The sequence below is a fragment of the Halichoeres trimaculatus genome, unplaced genomic scaffold, assembly GCF_033239565.1.
Source record: "Halichoeres trimaculatus isolate MK-OKI-2021-1 unplaced genomic scaffold, fHalTri1.1 fHalTri1_scaffold_1, whole genome shotgun sequence".
NCBI lineage: Eukaryota > Metazoa > Chordata > Actinopteri > Labriformes > Labridae > Halichoeres > Halichoeres trimaculatus.
The window spans coordinates 37,656,326-37,675,886 of NW_027437179.1; the positions used below are offsets into that span (position 1 = coordinate 37,656,326).

General features: G+C 39.5%; 1 protein-coding gene across 2 annotated transcripts in view; it reads left to right on the forward strand.

The window, feature by feature from the left end:
• The window catches only part of LOC141797070 (guanylin-like), a 65,873-nt gene extending 46,644 nt beyond the window's left edge, over nt 1-19,229 (forward strand). For both annotated transcript variants that reach the window (XM_074678477.1, XM_074678485.1), the window contains 3 exons: nt 18,180-18,405; nt 18,611-18,803; nt 18,929-19,229. In XM_074678477.1, coding sequence (XP_074534578.1) covers nt 18,331-18,405; nt 18,611-18,803; nt 18,929-18,987 — 327 coding nt within the window. In that variant the 5' untranslated portion in view covers nt 18,180-18,330 and the 3' untranslated portion in view covers nt 18,988-19,229. The remainder of the gene's footprint in view (nt 1-18,179; nt 18,406-18,610; nt 18,804-18,928) is intronic.
• The last annotated feature ends 332 nt before the right edge of the window (nt 19,230-19,561 follow it).

Sequence of the window (19,561 nt, forward strand, 5' to 3'; positions counted from 1 at the left end):
GATATAACTAACAGCACAAGCAGGAAAACAGAAGCCAGATCTGGCCTGAGTTCCAATCCAGCCTCTGGCTACAAGAAAAAAAAAAAAAAACTGCAGTTCCTCAAATGGCCACTTGGGGTGATTCCAAAAGTGAAGCATCCCCAGTGTATCTCATGTTAAAATGCCCCACCATTCGGCTCAAATATACCTTTTTGCTTAGTTCTGTGGTTAACATAAAAAGCAGACACTGTGAGAGATCTGTGCTTCAACTTTCTCTGTGGTTAGATGCTGGTGGTATTTATATCAATGTATTTATATCCATGTACTAATTAGAAGATGTTATTGTTGCTATACCTGGCTTAATCTTTGGCAGTGCATGTCACATTTTAACGTATTCATAGCTACTGCAATCTCAAGCCTCTTACAATTTGACACAGAAGTCAAGGCAATGAAGATGAATTATTGGTAAAAAGAAGCAAAAGAAGAAGATTAATACAAATATATTCTAGTATGATACAATTGTTGTTAAATATCTGCACGTTAAGTAAGGGATTATAAAGCTCTGCAAACCAAATTTCTCACAGTGGATATTAATCCTTCTCTCTGGTGTGTTTTGGTATTTTATGGTGTTCAGGTAGTCAGACACCATGATGGATCATTGGTTCAATGGTTATTTGCCATTTTAATTGTTGTTGTACCAATGGTCCCAAGACAGTCCAGTTGCAGACCTCCACTCTAAGCCAACTCTCTTGGAGGCTCTGCCAAAAGGAAGTCAGAAGTTATGTTGGGTTAACACTTCAGTTTTTACTGTGTTTTGATAACCTTGGTTATCCTGATTCCCCAATAGTGTAACATTAAGAAGACTAAATGTATAAAATGCATATCTTCAATAACACAACTAGGGATGAGTACCAAATTAGGTACTTTTACAGGTACCGACCAAATTATGTGAAAAGTACCGGGTTCCGATTCATGTAAAATCAAAAGGTACTATGTTTAGGTACTTAAATGCATCCTTGTGACTGTGAGGGAGAGGAAGAGTGGGTGATTTTCCATACTAGGAATGAGCACAGAATTGCAAGGTTATACACTGAAGAATAAATATGTTAAATTTAAAAAATATATAAATTTTAATATTTTAAAAAATGATAATTTTTACCACATATACACACAAAAGTACCAAAAATTGGTACCCTTGATAACCAGGTACCGGGTATTGGTACTATATCGTTTCAAATGTGAAAGGTACCCATTCCTAAAAACAACATGAATCGGTGGGCACCTTCGTTTGGTGTAATGATCACATTTTCCTTCCCTCATTTATTTCACACCCTAGTTATCTTAGCTTAGCAGATGGATAACAGTTTCCCCAAGAAAACTCTGATTCAAGATTTTCCTCTTAAAGTTTTACTAAAGAACTAAACACACAAAGAAATGTACATCAATCTCACACCAGATTCCCATTTAATGCATTCAACATGTTATACATCTCCAAATATGCCAAAAGCAAAATATAAAAAAAAAAAAAAAAGTGCTAGCTTGATGCTAGTATATATGGGAAATTGCATTTATAAGCTAGCGGTTAGCACTTGGTTTTAAAGCAGAATTTCAACCTTCTTTATGAATACACATGATTTTCAGAAGGAAAATAAAATAAAACTTACATGCAGGCTATGGCTCAAATTATTGCTATTACCACTTTAAGACACTAGATGGCCTACTGTAGTCAATAATGTATAACAAAACAATAAATTCACGTCAGGTGACTTGCGATTTTTTACTTATTTTTATCCAGTTATGTACAGAGATGTCCAGATACACTGACCAATTTCAAACATATTTAATTGAAAACTTTTTGATGGATCAATAAAATACAGTTTTGTCTTTTTTGTTTGTTTGTTTTTTGTTCTTTTGTTCGTTTTTATGTAACTTCATGGCCTTACGTCACTTCCTTCTGACAGTGGATGGGGGCTCAGAGAGAGTGCTGAGAGTGCCATGTATTTAGTATAATGTCATATTGCATTGTATCAAACGAACCATACTCAGAAAGTTTCTGTAGTCCCTTCCTTAGTCTTTTTCCCACCTTCTGTTTCAACAGCCAAATTGAACCCTTGAGTTCCCCGAGAGACGTCAGACAACATTAAACTGCTGGGAACAGCAGCACAGCGATAAGCAGGGTGACGTTCAGTCTGCAGGTAAACTAAACAGGCCTGATTTATTGTTGAGGATATATCCAGCAGAGCATAAATCAAACACCTCTAATAAATTTACACACATTTGGTTCTGGAGGGAACTGAGGCCTCCGTGGTCAATTTATGACTTGTGAATAAATCTGCCACAGTTGGTCTGATGTCTAATAAAAGGTGTAAACCTATTCGTTGAAACTCAAGGTGTGAGACTTTTCTTACCGTGAGGAAAAAGTCTGAGAAGAGGTAAAGTTAGGATAACATTCATAATCAGTTTGTAAAAATATCCGAGTGCACATGCATCTGTAAATTCAACTTCTTTGGATTTGACTTGAAAATGTTTAATTTCTGATGTCTTCTGGAGATCTTGACTTTTTACCCCCATTCTTCGGGATGATAACACTAGTTTTATCATTCACACTGTTTAGGATTTCAGCTAGTCCTTTGAATCGAAAAAATAAGAGCCAGTACTCAATTTGTTCATTTGATGACTTGAATGGGTCTGAAGGCCCAGGGAGAGAGGGGCCCAGAACTAGACCCTCATTAAACTAAGGAGGGGGCATTTAATATCATCTTGTCTCAGACCCAGGCAATACAGCTAAATTTAACAACTCATATTCACTGGACAAACTTCTTCATTGACTTACACTTTAGTGTGCAATGCAAAGATAATTCAGATATCCCTTGTTTATCAAACAAAGACACATGTTGGTGTTATTTTTATTGACACTATTCTCCAGTAAAAAAAATATATAAATATTTGACTTAATTAATTTTATTTATTTATTTATTTATTTATTTATTTATTTATTTATTTATTTATTTATTTAAATATGTATTCATTTATTAAATTAATATTATTTTATAATTATTATTATTTATTTTACAGCTACTTCCATTTGGAAAAAAAATGTTAATAATATACAAAGTACAAAATATATGAATATGCATATGTATGTATGCATATATGTTTATGTGTCATGTAAAAATTGAAAACAAGCATAAAATAAAGTATCTACATTTTACTATAATATATTGTATATAATGATGACATAAGTTATGGGTATCACACAGAGGTAATAGTTACACATTATTTGCTTACACTAGCAGGACAAACTGTAACAGGCCGCATGCACAGTGGCATATGTGCACAAGTGTTAAAGTCGTTTCCAAATTTAAACTATATTATCAGACTCAATTCGAGCCATATTCATCTGACATGTCGTTTCTTGAAATAAAAATAATATCTTCATTTAAAAAAGAAAAAAAAATATTACCAGTATTTTTCAAAACTCAGTTCAGGCCACTGAGGTCTCAAAACTTGAAGACAACACACAGAAAAATTAAAGTGTGGTACGACCGAAAAGCTTGTTCTTGTACTTTTGATGTCAGGGATCAGATTTTGATTTTGCTACTTCTTCTTTTTGTTGGATCTCCCCTTGAAGCTCGGTTTTCTGGACCTTTGACAATCCAAGAGAAGGTTGGAAACCTATAGTGTGTCCCAAATCGCATACTTCCATACTGTGTACTCAAAATTTTCAAATTGAGTGTACTAAGCATATTTTGAGGGTGTAGTGCTGTCTCAAATCGCATACTGCCGAGCGCCGTACTTACCGGGAATGACGACATGATGTTGAACTGTTCTTCTACATTTAATTGTGACCAGCTCGTCATCAAGCTCTGCTCGAGCCTGATAACGAGCCATTCATTTGAATCAGGTGTGCTGGAGTGGGGTAACATCTAAAACATGCAGGGCAGGGGGTCCCCAGGACCAGATTTGAGAAACACTGGCATAGCCTATCATTCGCGGAACAAAACAAACAAAAACAAGTTACACCACATACACAACGTCAACAGCTGATGGTGCTTGGTGGAAACAACACGTGTAAATAACAATATCAATAACTTACATTTATACATTGCTGGACAATTTGAGTACACCATCCTGGTACTTTTGCATACTCAATTTTCGCATACTATGCATACTGTTTTTCATTTTGACGCAGTATACTCAAAATTTTGAGTATTTGAGTATGGAAGTATGCGATTTGGGACGCACTACTAGATTACGTCGTCTCTACTCAGAGCGTGTTTTTTGTTGTTCTGAATGTAAACAGTTTCTTTCCTAACGGGTTATCTAGTATTTTTTGTACTAGCTGTTTGTATTTATGGTTGGAGTTAAATGACAGAGTCTGAAAGTAAATTTTGTGTTGAATTTGAAGTTTGTCTATGTCAACAAATTGGGGGTAGGTGTCACAGATGGAGGTGTTTTGTGATCTCCAGCACCCCTAACGAGCTCTCACTCAGCTCACCTGTCCTCAACGCACCCAGCTGGTGCTCATCAGCCTGGGGAGTCTATAAAAGGAGACCCGTTCCCTCAGTTAGGTGTGTGACACCGAAGAGCCAACACCTTCAGTTGGTTTATTTTGGTTTGTGGAATGAGTGTGTATGTGTGCATGTGTTGAGGGAAAGACGGTCTATGAGATTTGAGAGAGTTGATCTTTAAGGAGATTTTCTTTTTGCACAGTTGTTATCTCCCCACCAAGTGACTCCACTTTTGTTTGAGGCTTTATTCCTTTACTCTTTTAGTAGATTTAGTGGATAGCTGTGGTGAGTGAAACCTCCCCTCCACCTTTTAGACCCCAAAGGCCTTATTTTTGTTTTGTATTAAGGTGCAGATTTTCTTTGTTAGTTTCCCTGTCCGTGACCCCTGTTCTTCATGTCACTGAAGGACTGACGTTTCAACAAGTCAGTGACTTGTTGAAACGGAACATGTCTTAAACTCTGGTGAATTAAGAATTTTTTCTTGACTTGTCAGAGCAATGTGGCTTGTTGAGTGAAAAGGTGTTTTCACACCTGTGGCCTGTCTGCTTTGTTACGATTCAGGGGCAAAAATGATACAATTGTAGCGGCTGTCACTTGGTTTGTTTGTGTTCACATGGCAAAAGTCTCTTGCGGTCCAAAGTTGTAAACAAATGTCATGTGCAATTAATTTTTTTTTCCTCTCATTGGTCAGAAATCATACCCGGAAGACAGGGAGTTTCCTTATCTTCACTCACTCGTTCAGTCATGATCTTACCTGCTTTCCTCAGGGAAGAACAGCCATGGACTGTATGGATAGTTTGTGTTATTGCATTTACGATTTTTTCAAGAGTCCTGATTGGGTTAAGGCACTTCGATGAGGCACCTTTTTTCTTTCCTGCTCCTGCACGTGAGCCCACGACTCATTTTTTCTGTTCTTCAGTCTTTCTTCTTCTGCTGTCGTTGATTCTTCTTTTTCTTCTTCTTCTTCTACTGTTTTGACTGTATAGTTGTCAGCCAGGCCCATTACTGCCCCCATCACTACAGTGTGAGCCACAGTTATGAGTCACTTGTGCCAGTTGCTGGGGCTGTTGTGTTCTCACTGCACAGGAAACCGCTACAGGGCTCAAATGGAGGCGAGCCGGGACCACCCGTTTTTGGTGATCTTGACCCGCTTGTTTTGTCCCACATCAAAGCGTGATTGCTGTGTTCACATATGCCCAAAGGAACTGGAGTTTCAGGGAGGCTGCCCACTGTATCAGAACAACTGCCCAAAATGATCCAGGTGTGAAAATACCCTAAGATGTTTTCTCTTTTGTTAGTGTTTTTTTTTCTTCAAGTTATATTTTGGGGCTTTTATGTCTTTAAATTGATAGCAGAGAGGACAGTGGATAGAGCAGGAAACAGGGCAAGAGTGGGGAGTGACATGCAGGAAACAGGCCACCGGCTAAATTCGAATCCGAGCCACCTGCGAGGGCAAACCTCATGGATCACAACCTTAACCACTAAGCCATCTGTGCTCCATCTGCTTAGATCTTTAACTAGAACCAGGACATTAACACCTGCTTAGATGTCAGTTTTTGCAGTGTGACAATTTACAAAGTTGAGCCTGAAGCAGCTTATTAAAACTCCTGTGATGATCCAACAATAAGAGGAGATATCACAGGAACATTCTGTCTCTAATACGTATTCATGGCTTAAAATTAATGTGGTTTGAATTGAAAGTTATATGAGCAGGTAATGGATTCATTTACTTGGTATAAATGAAAGAAAACATTGAGCTAACTTACAGCAGAAGTATAGAACATAAATTGAAAGCACAGAGAGTCTTTGATATTTGTAATTTCCTCGTTTCCTTTGAGGTGATTGATAGTCTGATGGAGCCGTCCCTCACGGGCAGGTTATGAAATCCTTTTCATTTGACATTTCTTTTTCTAATTCAGAGGAAAACCCAACAGATTGAATGAAAAGCTCTGGTTTCTTAAGTGCTGTGACATTTAACGGAGTGGTTTTACTTATATGGGAACTTCATTATCTCTGCCCGTGCTGTGACATAACATGTTGGCGATGATGATGATGATGATGATGATGATGATGATGATGATGATTTGTCGGGTTTACAGCCTGGAATGAGATAGCTCTGTGTCTGTTTTACAAACCCAAGCGTCAGATAAGAAAAGGTTTCAACCTACGCCAAAACAGTGACACCTTGATAACTTGATGCAACTCACCTTTACGAGCCTGACACTCATCCAACACTCAGACATGAGAGTCATAAAATCAGAGTTGGACTTTTATATCTCTTAAATGTCACTTTCCCATGACAGTGAGTGTGTGTGTTTCCACTTTTGAGGAATAGGTCCACGTTATGTAATGAATATGGTTTGTTTGCTCATTTCTTAAATCAGGTGAGAAGATAAACAATAATCTTAATCCTGTGAGGCCCATAAATGTAAAACATCAGTGAGTACTGGTTAGCTTAGCATTGGGACTGGAAACAAGAGGACGTTTTTATCTCTTAAGCCACCAAACGTGATGTTATTCCAGGAAAAGTTGTTTCACTTGATCACATAATTCTGGGTAAAAGCTCTGTAAACGCCTGTTAAGATATCTGAAACGCAAGAAGGGAAGTTTTTTGTCAACAGCTTCTTTTGTCCGTTAATTTAGAATCTATATAATTTTAATATAAAAATAACAACATATTGATGAATTACTCTGTAATGGAATAAGACCTGCTTTCTAAAAGTATATAGAAAGTGCAAAAAGGTACACAAGAAAATGGATGCTGACAGCTTGTCCATCATTCTCCAGTTCAGTCAGCCTCCACCTCCACAGGGTCCAGGACTGAGCTTCTTCAGCAGTCTGTTCAGTCTCTGTCTCCTGGATCCTGTCTGCTCACAGCAGGTGAAGCTCTTCCAATGTGGCGTTGGTGTCCGGTGTTAGCTCTGTTAGCCATGTCTGTGAATAGCATGATGCTACTCTGCCTTCTGGTATTTCCTGTGTTGCTGGGTTAGCACAGCTAGCTCGTCCATCTTATTGGAGATAGATCCCACGTTCCCGATAATGATGGATGGAAGGACAGGTTGATGTCGTCACTTCTTAGCTCACACCTGAGAACCAGCACGCCGTCCTCACCTCCTTCTCCTCACCTTGTAGGAAGACATCAGGCCTTACACCAGTTAGCATTGACATGCTACAGGCTGCTAACAGCTGATCTCACATGTAAACAATGCAGCCATGGTTACGTGTAGGATCTCCAGACAAACACAGGAGAAAAAGTCGTAAAAATATCTCTGAAGCCACAAAAAGTTTGGTGTCCATGACCAACAATGAACCATATAAAGTAATGAGCCACTCCAAATACAAAGATTACGAAAAAGAGACGAAAAAATTACAAGAAACGGACAAAGAAGAGAGAGCTGCTGCAAAAGGCAGCCACAACAGGGTGGCACCTAGCAATTTTCAGGTATATGTGGCTCATATCCAAAAACTGAAAACTGAAGTGTTGAACTTTTAAATTTACAATTTTTTAAAAAACTCTCATTGCTTTACCAAACTACACCAAAAAATCACTTCAAAGGACCCTACCTTGGAAGAGGAACCCACTTGGGGTAGTTTTTAACAAAAGTTAATGTGAAGAAGCTGCTACATTCTCAAACCTCTTTTATTTTTTCCTCCAATCAGAATCTGTGGTCATACTTTTTAATCTTGTTTCTTATACAATCTTACACTTTTTGAAAAAATAAATAGTAAAACTTTGTGACATCTTCTCAAAGATTCTTAAATAAAATATCTCTGAAAGTTGTTTTACCAATGGTAAACTTTCTTCATGACATCACAAACTTGCAGACACCTGCTTCTTTGTTTTTATGTGTATACATTCGGGATGTGGCTGCACAGTGGCGCAACGGTTAGTGCTGCAGCCTCACAGCAGGAAGGTCACTGGTTCCCACCTCGGCCAACGGGCCTTTCTGTGTGGAGCTTGCGTGTTCTCTCTGGCTTCCTCCCACAGTCCAAAAACATGCTCACTAACATGCAGTTAACTGGTCACTCTAAATTGTCCATAGGTGTGAGTGTGTGAGTGAATGGTTGTCTATGTGTCAGCCCTGTGATTGACTGGCGACCAGTCCAGGGTGTACCCCGCCTCTTGCCCAATGACAGCTGGGATAGGCTCCAGCCACCCGAGACCGTGAACAGGATAAGCAGTTTAGAAAATAAATGAACATTCAGGATGTATGTGATTTATTTCGAGGACAGAAATATACAAGGACTTCACTTTCATACAGAAGAATCAGTCTAAATTTTAATTGGAGGGTTAAATCTAATCTAGAGGGGGGAGGGCGCATTTCAGAAGCAAATGATGAATGTTGAAATTCTGACACAGCAGCAGCTGCTATTTGCGCTACATGTAGCCAGCTACTGACGTACGGTACAAACTTACGTTTGCTTGTTGTCAAGTTGACACAACAGAGCTGCGTAACTGTACTGATAAATACCTTACCTCATCATGTTGTATCCAGTAAAAAGTTGTCTTGAACAAAGCCAATTAGCTCCAAAAAAACCACTTCTTTACGACAGTGTGCGGAGACTCTGGGCCAGAAAGTGGCGAGCCAGTCCAATTAAAACAGATCCTCCTCATAGCATCTTAAAAGTTAGCAATTCATTGTTTACTTTTTTAACTTTGGCTATGACAAATATAATCATAATGCTAACGTTATGGCATGACTGATGTAATCAAGCGGCAACCTCCAGTCAAGAATATGAGACAATGCTTACGTGCTAAAATCTGCTTTTTTCTTGAGTGTTCGCTTGAGGCTGGCTCCAGGAGTACCAGAAGTCACAAACACACCAAGCTAAAAAATGCTGTTCTCAAAGCAGAAATTAACCTATTTTCAGTCTGGTTCAAATAAATGTCTCCTGTCTGAGTCACTAGTTTAACTATCAGTCCACACTGTGCAGGGTGATTTTTTTTCTCACTCGGCCATTCAGAGGATATCAAGATCGCGAGCTCCCCCAATCAGAGGCACATCTCAGGATCACGGACCGACAGGCGCCCTATAGCTGTACTTGAAGCCCTTGTCACTACCAATATGGCCGCTATAGCCGATGTGCTTCATTTTCTGTTTCAGAAACAGACGGGTGATGTCGGCAAGACTACGTCCATGTTTTAAACAGTCGATGTCAACCCGGTTCTTTAGTTGAACCAATCCCAGAGATCACAAGAAGATGATGCATTTCCAGGCACTGATTTATAAAGCTAAATATAAGATAACATATTACACACAAATAAAAAATATAGGTACCGTAAAGGATTTCTCAAGGAGAGACCCCTACGAAGTAATACGTATCATAGCTGAATTTAAAAAAGTAAACAATGCTTTTATCTATTTTCATGTTTTTTCCATGTCCATTGGGATAACTGGTCTGTTTTGACTTTTGTTGTGCCTGTACTTCAGTTGCGGTGTGGCCTTTGCAAATCATCTGGCAGCCACCGTACACAGAGCTGAAATAACTTTATCATAAATTTTAAAAGAAACAAATCCAGGGATCTTCTGTAACAAGAAACATGACTATTATCTGCCTCTAGTGGCAAAAACAGAAATTGGAATTTGTGATTTTTTTGGTAGCTCAATTTGGTTAGGTTTAAAATTTAGCAATAGTCCTACAGGGGACAATTCCAAACTGTAGTCCCTTTACTGACTTCTGACTCCCATATGCCCACAGTGACTGAAAGACACATGCATTACCTTTGAACAACCTTATCAGCTTAGGTAGCATATCTAACCCTGTAGCACTGCACAAGAGAGAAACTCTAACTGAAACTTATGGAAACTGAAACTAATGACTCCTCCAGTTTTCAGATATTTTTATCTTATCAGCTCCTGAATTACTGATTGGAGCTTATTATTATTATTTAAAAATGTTAGAGCTTCTTAAAGGGAATCACAAATGTAAGTCAGATAACAGTCATGGAAGAGTTGGGTCGTAGTGTTTTGTAGAAACAAGACTCAGAAGCTGATTTAGACTTTTCTTTAGATTAAAGCAAAATGGGAAAGTGTCTGCTTCAGTCACACCCACTCTCAGAGTAAACTTTCATCTCTGTGGGAAAAAAAAGCCGTCACTACCGGTTTCATCATGGAGGAGGTATGACTCATTGTTTTCAGATATCTGGACCAGCAATCTGCACTTTCAACTCAGTCACATCCAACAGCTTTAAGCCTCATTTAGCTCAACACAGAAAGTATTTCAATAGTAGAGGTGCAGGAATTCTTAGAATAGCAACTTGTGAAGCACTGACTTTGTTAGCTAGCAAAAAAAAACATGTAGCATGATTTTTTTACAACATTTTCTTGATATTTAGCAAATCATGTACAAAAATAAGTCTCAGGGAAAGGATCACAACTTTTCAGAAGTTTACAGTGAGCCAAAAGATTCTTGACTCTTCTAAATGTCAATGCTGTTTTAGCTTTGTTGTCCTCTTCACAGACTCCTGAAGTAAATATTTGTCTGCCTTCAAAGAAATCTTTCAATAGCGTGTTGCCAACTCTGTGAGGCACAAACACTCAGAGGAGCTAAAGGCCTGTGTCTGCAACTCATTTTCTGCTCCATGGGTTAACTTCTCACATTTGTCAGGTCACAAGTTCACGTTTAGACACTCAAAGCTTGACGGAGTGCACTCATGAGCAACTCTGCCTGTTGACCGACTTGAGAGTGAGAAGTTAAATACTCCAGGATGGTCTTTTCACTCTCAGGCTGATGATTTACTCTCCTGCAGTCTAAACAGTCAACATCAGTCTCACCTGTCGGCTGAACCAAGACGTGAAGGATTATCAGGAAGTCACGGAGGTGATTTCTCAGAGAAACTTGGACAAGCTACAAATGTTGTTGACTTAAAAACCAATCACTCATCAGCTCCTAAGAGCAGCACAACTGTTTTATTTGAGGTGAACGGAGGTCACTTCAAGCAAAACAGAGCAGCAAAATGCAGCTTTGAATCTTCAAACAAAATTAAATCATTAAAAAGTTTCACCTCGCCCTGACTTTTTTTTGTTTTCTCTCTGCTGAACGTCATAATGTTCCACCCACACACTTCCTCTGGCTCACTGCTTTCAGGGCTTGTTGGCCTGATTTAAAAACATCTGATTAGGACCTTACCTGTCTGGAGGGGCGGTTATTGATTAACGAGTTACAATCAACAACGTCTGTGTCCCCTTACACGTCTGCATGGACTGTGTGATGCATGAGGTGTGACTAATGATGACTAATGCTTAAAATAAAGGATAACTTCAGATATTCAGTATTTATCAGCCTCTTTTACTTACTTGTTTAACCAGTGTTCGCCCATCCTTGAGACTATGCGCTGCTCAGTTGTCAGCTTGTTGCAGCAGCTGTTCTCTTTTTGATTATCTTCTTATTTGTAGCCTGTCATTACTTTTTATGTCTCATTTGTTGGCCACTGACACCAAACTTGTTGCATTTGCAGTGGTGTTTTTATTTTATTTTTATTCCTATGTGTGTCCGCAGACCTATGTGTAACCATATTTGTGTTGTTTACACACAAGATTTCAGATATGAGCAGCCTGTAGCATATTGATGCTAACTGGTGCTAGACCCAATGTTCCCTACAAGCTAAGGAGAAAGAGGTGAGGATGACGTGCTGGTGCAGTTGTGTGAGCTAAGAGGAGTCAACACTAACCTGTCCTTACATCTATTGTTGTAGGGATTATAAGAGCTATCTCCTGTAGAATAGACGAGTTAGTTTGGCAAACCTACCAGACGAAATAACAGGGAGCAGAGTAGCATCATGCTAAGCACAGACATGAACAACAGAGCATACACCGGACATGAATGCTACACTGGAAGGATTTCCCCTGCTGTGAGCAAACAGGATACAGGAGACAGAGACTGTCTGTGACTGTGGAGTTGGAGGCTGACTGGAGAATTATGGTCAAGCTGTCGTCAGTGATGAGCTTTTTTCTGTAGTCGTCACTTTAGATGTTAATCTATTAATATATTCTTGAATCTTTGCATTATAAACTCTCTTGTGTTGCTGCAGTGACTCTGCACTGCGAAAAAAAACTGAAGTCTTATCAAGTGTTTTTGTCTTATTTTAAGTAAAAACTGTCTTGTTATACTTGATATGAGCCACATTCAACAGATCAGTCAGAAAGTCAGAAAAATGTCTTGTTATAAGTTAGTTAAAAACAAAAATGAGGTCTGAATTGCTGCCAATGGCACAAGAAAAATGTGCTCAAAAATTTGCTTGAAACTAGAACAATGTATTGATATAAATAACTTTTCTCTTATTCCTTTGGCAGATTTTTTTTTACATGTTACAAGCAATTCAGACCTCATTTTTTGTCTTTACATAACTTAAAACAAGACAATTTTCTGGATTGGTGAGGCAAGTGTGGCACATATTAGGTCTAAAAAGACATTTTTTACTTAAAATAAGACAAAAAAAAATGATAAGATTTCATGTTTTTTGCAGTGTAAATTTCCCTTAGGGGATTCATAAAGACAATTCTAGTATATTCTATTCTATTCTAAAAGTGATTTTCAATTTCAAACATGAGTTTTAGCCCATTTTACCATCGCCTGTTGACACTGTGGCAAACTCACCAGTGTCAAACTCAGTGTGTCTTGAAAGTGGAGGAAATATTGACGTGTAATGGGCACAGATGTGAGACTTGCTAATGGGCCCTAGCTATCTCTGACAGCAAAAAGCAGAGCAACATCTTGTCCTGCAATCCAGGCAACTACAGTAGAGCCACTGAGGGCATGTGGAGGTTGCTGATTGCAACAAGATTTTTCCAACTATTGGCAGTAATGATAATATCATCTCTGTCCCAGTTAACACACTGATCTTATTCCTTTAAAAATATGTCTTACTCTTTCACCTTTTGCAACATCAGCAAAAATATGCATACTAATAACATTCATAACAAATAAGATGGGGAAAAAGCTCTGACCTTGCGGGTCAAGGGTTAATGACTTCTAGGAACTGTTTTATTCAGCTTCATGAATAAACAATTTCTTTGCCAATAAAATTATCTCTAAATCAATTCAGTTGGTAGCAGGATAACAAGGACAATGTTAAAGAAAACCAGCATAAAACTGTTGCTCATCACTTTGAAACCTAACAAGACATGGCATGTTTACCTTTTTACTCTCCATTGAATTGATGGACATGCTGGATTTACCCTGTTTTTTAATCCGCAATAGACTTACTTTGAAAAAGTTTGAAGACCACAGTAAATCTCTTCAGGTTACAAGCTAACAGTTGCAATTGGAAGGGGAAGTAGCAAGCGTTATCTTCAGAGAGCTAACAGAGAGGGTAACTTAGGGCGTATTCAGACCTGGACTGTTTGGTCCACTTTAAATGGACCAGGGTTCGTTTCCCACGCTGGTGCAGACTTTTCATGCAGGTGTGAATAGACACAAACGAACCCTGGTGCGGACCAAACAACCGGACCGAGACCCACTTTTTTGAAGTGGTCTCGGTCCGCTTCCAAACGAACTCTGGTGCGGTTCGTGGTTCTCCGGTGCAGGTCTGAATACAAACCAAGGTCCATCCGAACTAACTACAGGATACATGCGCCTTTTGGGCCTGTAAAGCCACCGTAACCTAACCATCTTTGGTTCATACCTGATCCTCCGTCTTCTGTTTAGCCACGCCGTTGCTGGCATGTTGTGGGTCAGGACACGCAGAGCATAGCGCCTCCTTGCTGCGCGCATTCGTCTTCACTGTTCCAAAATTGTAAACGGTGTTGTTAAGCTGCTTTGAAGGAGCTGCTCTTGAAACTGAAAATGATTTTGCAGCTCTAATAAGAGCACAAACACATGTTTACCTCCATTTCCAGGTCTGTACTCTGTGTGCCGCCCTTTGTCAGTGCTGTCCAATGAGAGCACCGATCGTCACACACGTGGATGTGTTTACAGAATATAGTCCACTTGCAAAAAGTACAATCTGAATACGAACCGCACCAAACGAAAGAAAAATAAAGTTCGCTTTTGGTCTGGACCAAACAAGTGGACCAAAGGACTTTTCTGGTCTGAATACAGCCTTAAGCTCATTAGCACCAACCCTAATCCCCCATTTGTTATTTAATATTTCATCAGTGTTCAACCAGCTCCCCCAGCTCATCCATACACAAACTGAATTTAGTCAGTAATTGGCACAAATAACCTCAAATATCCAAAATTCATGTTGCATTTTGGTCTTTATTAATATACGTCCGCTGAGACGTTGGCTTTGGGGTTCGATCTTGTTGGCAGGCCATAAACTCTATTAACTATTAAAGACAGCACCCCACCCTCATCCTCTATTAGCCGGAATCTCCTCATAAATGGCACAGACTGATGTTATCAAAGAAATAAAAGGTAATAAAGAAAAGCCAAACAGAAAGTGAAGTTGTGTGAAGATGCAGTGTGCCATCTCAGGTCTGCTGGGCAGATCGACGGGTCCTTCATGCTCCGTGTAAAGAATTGTATTTAATAAGCTCATTAAAAACCTCATTGATGTGTCGCCACCCTGCCATCTTTGCTCTGCCATGTATGCGAGCGTGCACGCTTGATGCCACTTAGAAGTGCACTGAATTGATTTCAGGTGTGGTGATTAGATAGTCAAGCTATTAACGGAAGGCCGTGGGTTTGATTCCTGCAGCCGTCGGAGCTTGAATCTGTGTTTTTGACCTCATTAGCAGAGCTGTTTGCAAGAAGGACAATTCTTTTACCTCAAGGGCAACACTTTTGTTGAGGATCATTTGCTGCATTCGAATCAACGGACGCCTTTTCTTTTGAGCATCTAGAAAAATGGAGCAACACCTTGAGCGTGGAGTTAAATCACATCTCCTGTTTGTTACTCATAATTAATTCAGATCTGACCAGACCCGCGAGGGAAGGTAATCAACTGAACTTTGCTTTTTTGCAGCAGAAGCAGAAAAAGCACTAATGCACTGCTGCTCAGTAAATACCACCTGATTATTCCACAACATGAGCTGATTAGAGGTCAGCAGGACTCTCACGGGGGATAAAACATTTGCTGATAGATCTGACGGTTTGTTTCAGTGTCAGTGGACGCAGATGGCTGCTTTTGCTCATGAGGCGCTAAGGCATGCAAGATTAATTCTTAGGCTTCATAAACTCTTCAGCAAAATGCACACTGCAAAACACAACATTGACTTTAATGAAAAATATTAAGTGAAGTCGTCGAAACGCTATAATCACTCATTTCAAACAAGTAATAGGAGCTAGAAAGTGATCAAGTTAAAAAAAATCATAGGGCGTATTTAGACCTGGACTGTTTGATCCACTTTAAATGGACCAGGGTTCGTTTCCCACGCTGGTGCGGACTTTCCATGCAGGTGTGAATAGACACAAACGAACCCTGGTGCGGACCAAACAACCGGACAGAGACCTACTTTTTGAGGTGGTCTTCCCAAATTTGAGACAGTGTTGTTAAGCTGCTTTGAAGGAGCTGCTCTTGAAACTGAAAATGATTTTGCAGCTCTAATAAGAGCACAAACACATATGTTTACCTCCATTTCCGGGTCTGTATTCTGTGTGCCGCCCTTTGTCAGTGCTGTCCAATGAGAGCACTGATCGTCACACACGTGGATGTGTTTACAGAATATAGTCCACTTGCAAAAAGTACAATCTGAATACGAACGGCACCAAACAAAAAAATAAAGTCCGCTTTTGGTCCGGACCAAACAAGTGGACCAAAGGACTTTTCTGGTCTGAATATAGCCTAAATTATTCTGAATTGGGTCAACATAGAAAAATGAAGTTATCAGCAACACATGCTGAAATAAGCCCTGATGTACTTGCTGCTTTATTCATTCGAGTAAAAAAAGAAAAGATCTGTTGGTCCAACTTATACAAAAAATAGTTCAAGTTTTTTCAAATATCTGTTTTAAGTTAGACTAATTTTAAAAAATATATAAAAGTCACATGTGCTTGAAATTCGATTCATTTCAAATCATCCTCTTGTATAAATCCAACTCAAAATATTCAGACAAACCTAAAGTTTCCAGGCTCTTTTTTGAAATATTCTATGTAACTAATCTTAAAAAAAACTGCTCCTTTACATTTTAAGAAAATAGTTTTAGCAAAGAAAATTTTTTCTGTGACAGCATTTTGTAATGGTGACTGAGGAGGGAACGCTGTGGACATGAGACCCTGCTGTACTTAGAAAATGTGCAGCTTAAGGTGGCACAGACTGTCTGTGCTTCACATGGCACAGACTGTTTGTCTGTGTGTTGCAGCATGGACCACCTGGTTGTGTTCCTCATGGCATGGACCGGCCGTCTATGCTCAACAGGGCATGGACTGGCTGTCTGTGCTTTAAACATTATCATAGTGATAATTTGAAGTTACCAAAAAAAAAAAAAAACTTTTATCCTTCATTTCAAAATTAGCCAAACTAGCATAGTCTTGTCAAACGTTTAATTTGATAATATGCAATTGATTAAAGACACTGCAGAAGTTAAAAAAGACAACACCCCCGTGCCATGCAGCACAGACTGCCAGTCAATGCTGTAGGGCACAGACAACTTGTGATATTGTGATGAACAATGTTGTACATCAGGGTCTCATATTTACTGCCTTTCCTCCTCACTCACGGTTTCAAAAGTTATGAAATTACAGCTGATTTTTGTTGTGATGGTGTTTTGTAACCATGAGTGAGGAGGGAACGCTGTGGATATGAGACCCAGCTCTACTTCAAAAATGTTATTTGATTTAGTTGTTCTGAGCTGCTCCATTTTTTTTTTCATCACATGTACATAAAGCAAATGTGATTATTTTACAGCTTTACTCAAGTGTAAAATGTGCAAAAGTGCAAAAAGGAAAATTGAGTTATCATGAAGCATGACCTTAATTATGTAAACTTTCATTCATTTATTCATTTTCTGAACCGCTTATCCTGTTCAGGGTCATGGGTGGCTGGAGCCTATCCCAGCTGTCATTGGGCGAGAGGGGGGGTACACCCTGGACTGGTTGCCAGTCAATCACAGGGCTGACATTATGTAAACTTGAAAAAAAACATATATGTAGGGAAGGTTTTGCATACTTAGACTAATCTAGTTGTATTCAATTGTTATAAGAGGGCAACGAGTTTCCTTTTTTTTTTTTTTTTTTTTTGAGTAAGGTCAACTTATTACTTTTTACAGTGCATACATCTGTATGGTGCTAATGCAATTTTATGCTAAAATACAAGTGTCAGGGTTTTAGGACACCCTCTGTTCTGCAAGCACTAGTTTGTCTTCCTGCATGTCTGCTGCACACATCTTCTGTATCTCTTCAGTTGTTTTATCAAAAAAGGAAAAAAAAAAAAGAGAGGAAAAAAAGAAAGAATTAAAGATAATAATAAACAAAAGCAAGTGTTTCTTGAAGTTCTGGTGTGATCTAGATTTGTCTAGAGCACAAGAACCAAAGTTTGATTATTTGCTCAAGCCTGACCAAGAGCACTTTCCAACAATGGGTTTGTGAGGTTTCTTTCTCACCAGTAGATCAAATAGTGACTGTTTAACTCATGAAAGGTGTGACCAGCCGTGACACACACAGCCAAGCCAAGTAAGCCAGAGATCCATAAACATAATTAGACAAGTGATGAGGTCAAAGTAGGATTTATGAATTCTCCTTTACAGCCCCGAATAACACCAACGACTACTCATTAACCCGTGAGAAAAACTTTGCTCCCATTTGCAGCACCTGTGGTCACATGACCGCCGGGCTGCAGGAAAGATTGGTTTAAAAGGAGGCGTGCAGGGTGAGGGAAGGCACACTCTGAGCTGAGCACTCGCTGAGCACAACAACAGCAAGAGACAAAGACGCTGCAAGACGAACTGTTGTCAACACCATGAAGGCCGCACTCGCAACCATCGCTGTCCTCGTCCTGGCTCTGGGCTGGACCTCTGACGCTGTGCAGGTTGAAGTAAGTAGCATGAATTCATTTTTGCTCTTTGCTATTGGAGTTAAAATGCAGGAGCATTGCATTGCTACATTGTTTACCCCCGGCGGATTTAACCTATGCAAAAAAAAGCTGCAAACCCCCAGCATGTAACAGTATTTTTTCTGTAGCTCCCTCAGGGTGTTTGTTGTCTTGCATTTCTCAACCTCATGATTGCTTTGTCCTTCAGGAGAATGGATTGTCTTTCTCACTGGAAGCCGTCAAGAGGCTTCAGGAGCTGTCAGGAGACAGCGCTGCACTGGAGCAGCAAAACCCCCGCCTCAGAGCAAGCACTGTGTCCTTGTGCGCTGACCCCATGCTCCCTCAGGAGTTCCTGCCCCTCTGCAGGCAAAGAGGGGCATCTGCGTCCCTCGTCAGACTAGGTGAGAAGATTAAATATTCACCCTCCTGACTCTGGTGGATGTATAGCGAAGCTGTCAGGTCATGAATATTGAGTTATATTATTTAACGGTGCAGCTTACACCTCTCCCTGTGTTGTTTCCATCAGCTGCTGTTCCCATGGACGTCTGTGAAATCTGCGCCTTCGCCGCCTGCACCGGCTGCTAAACAAAACCCAGCTCACCAGAAACATCTTGCCCAGCTTAAGACTTGTGATTCTTTTCCTCCCCCTCAAATCTGTTTCAGGGATTTCCAAAATTTCCCAGCGATGACTTTCTCCTCCCTGAATACAGAGGATGTAACTCCAGCCCACTAGAAAAACGAAACAAACCCCCAAATTTAAACAAAATCTAAACGGTGGTACATCTTTAAAAACTGTTACTTTGTTGAATACTAACCACCTAGCAATTCTTTATCATACATTCTATTTTGGGATTTGACATTCTTTGTTACATTTCTGTCTTACCAAGCTTTGTATATGTATTTAAAAGTTTCTTTCTCAGTTTTCCTTTTTTATTAACATTATTTTCAATAAAAAGCTTTCATTGAGAGATCCTGGTAGTAACGTGTTTCCCTGTAAACTAACACACTTCACTTCTTTGGGAAAAGTCTTGACTTCATTTAAATGAGTTTAAGGAGGGTTTATTGTTTATTGTTTATTGTTTAAAGCATCCACATTAGCTTCCACCAAGGTGACAAGCTAATCTTCCTGGGGTCCACAAAGAAAGACAATACAAAACAC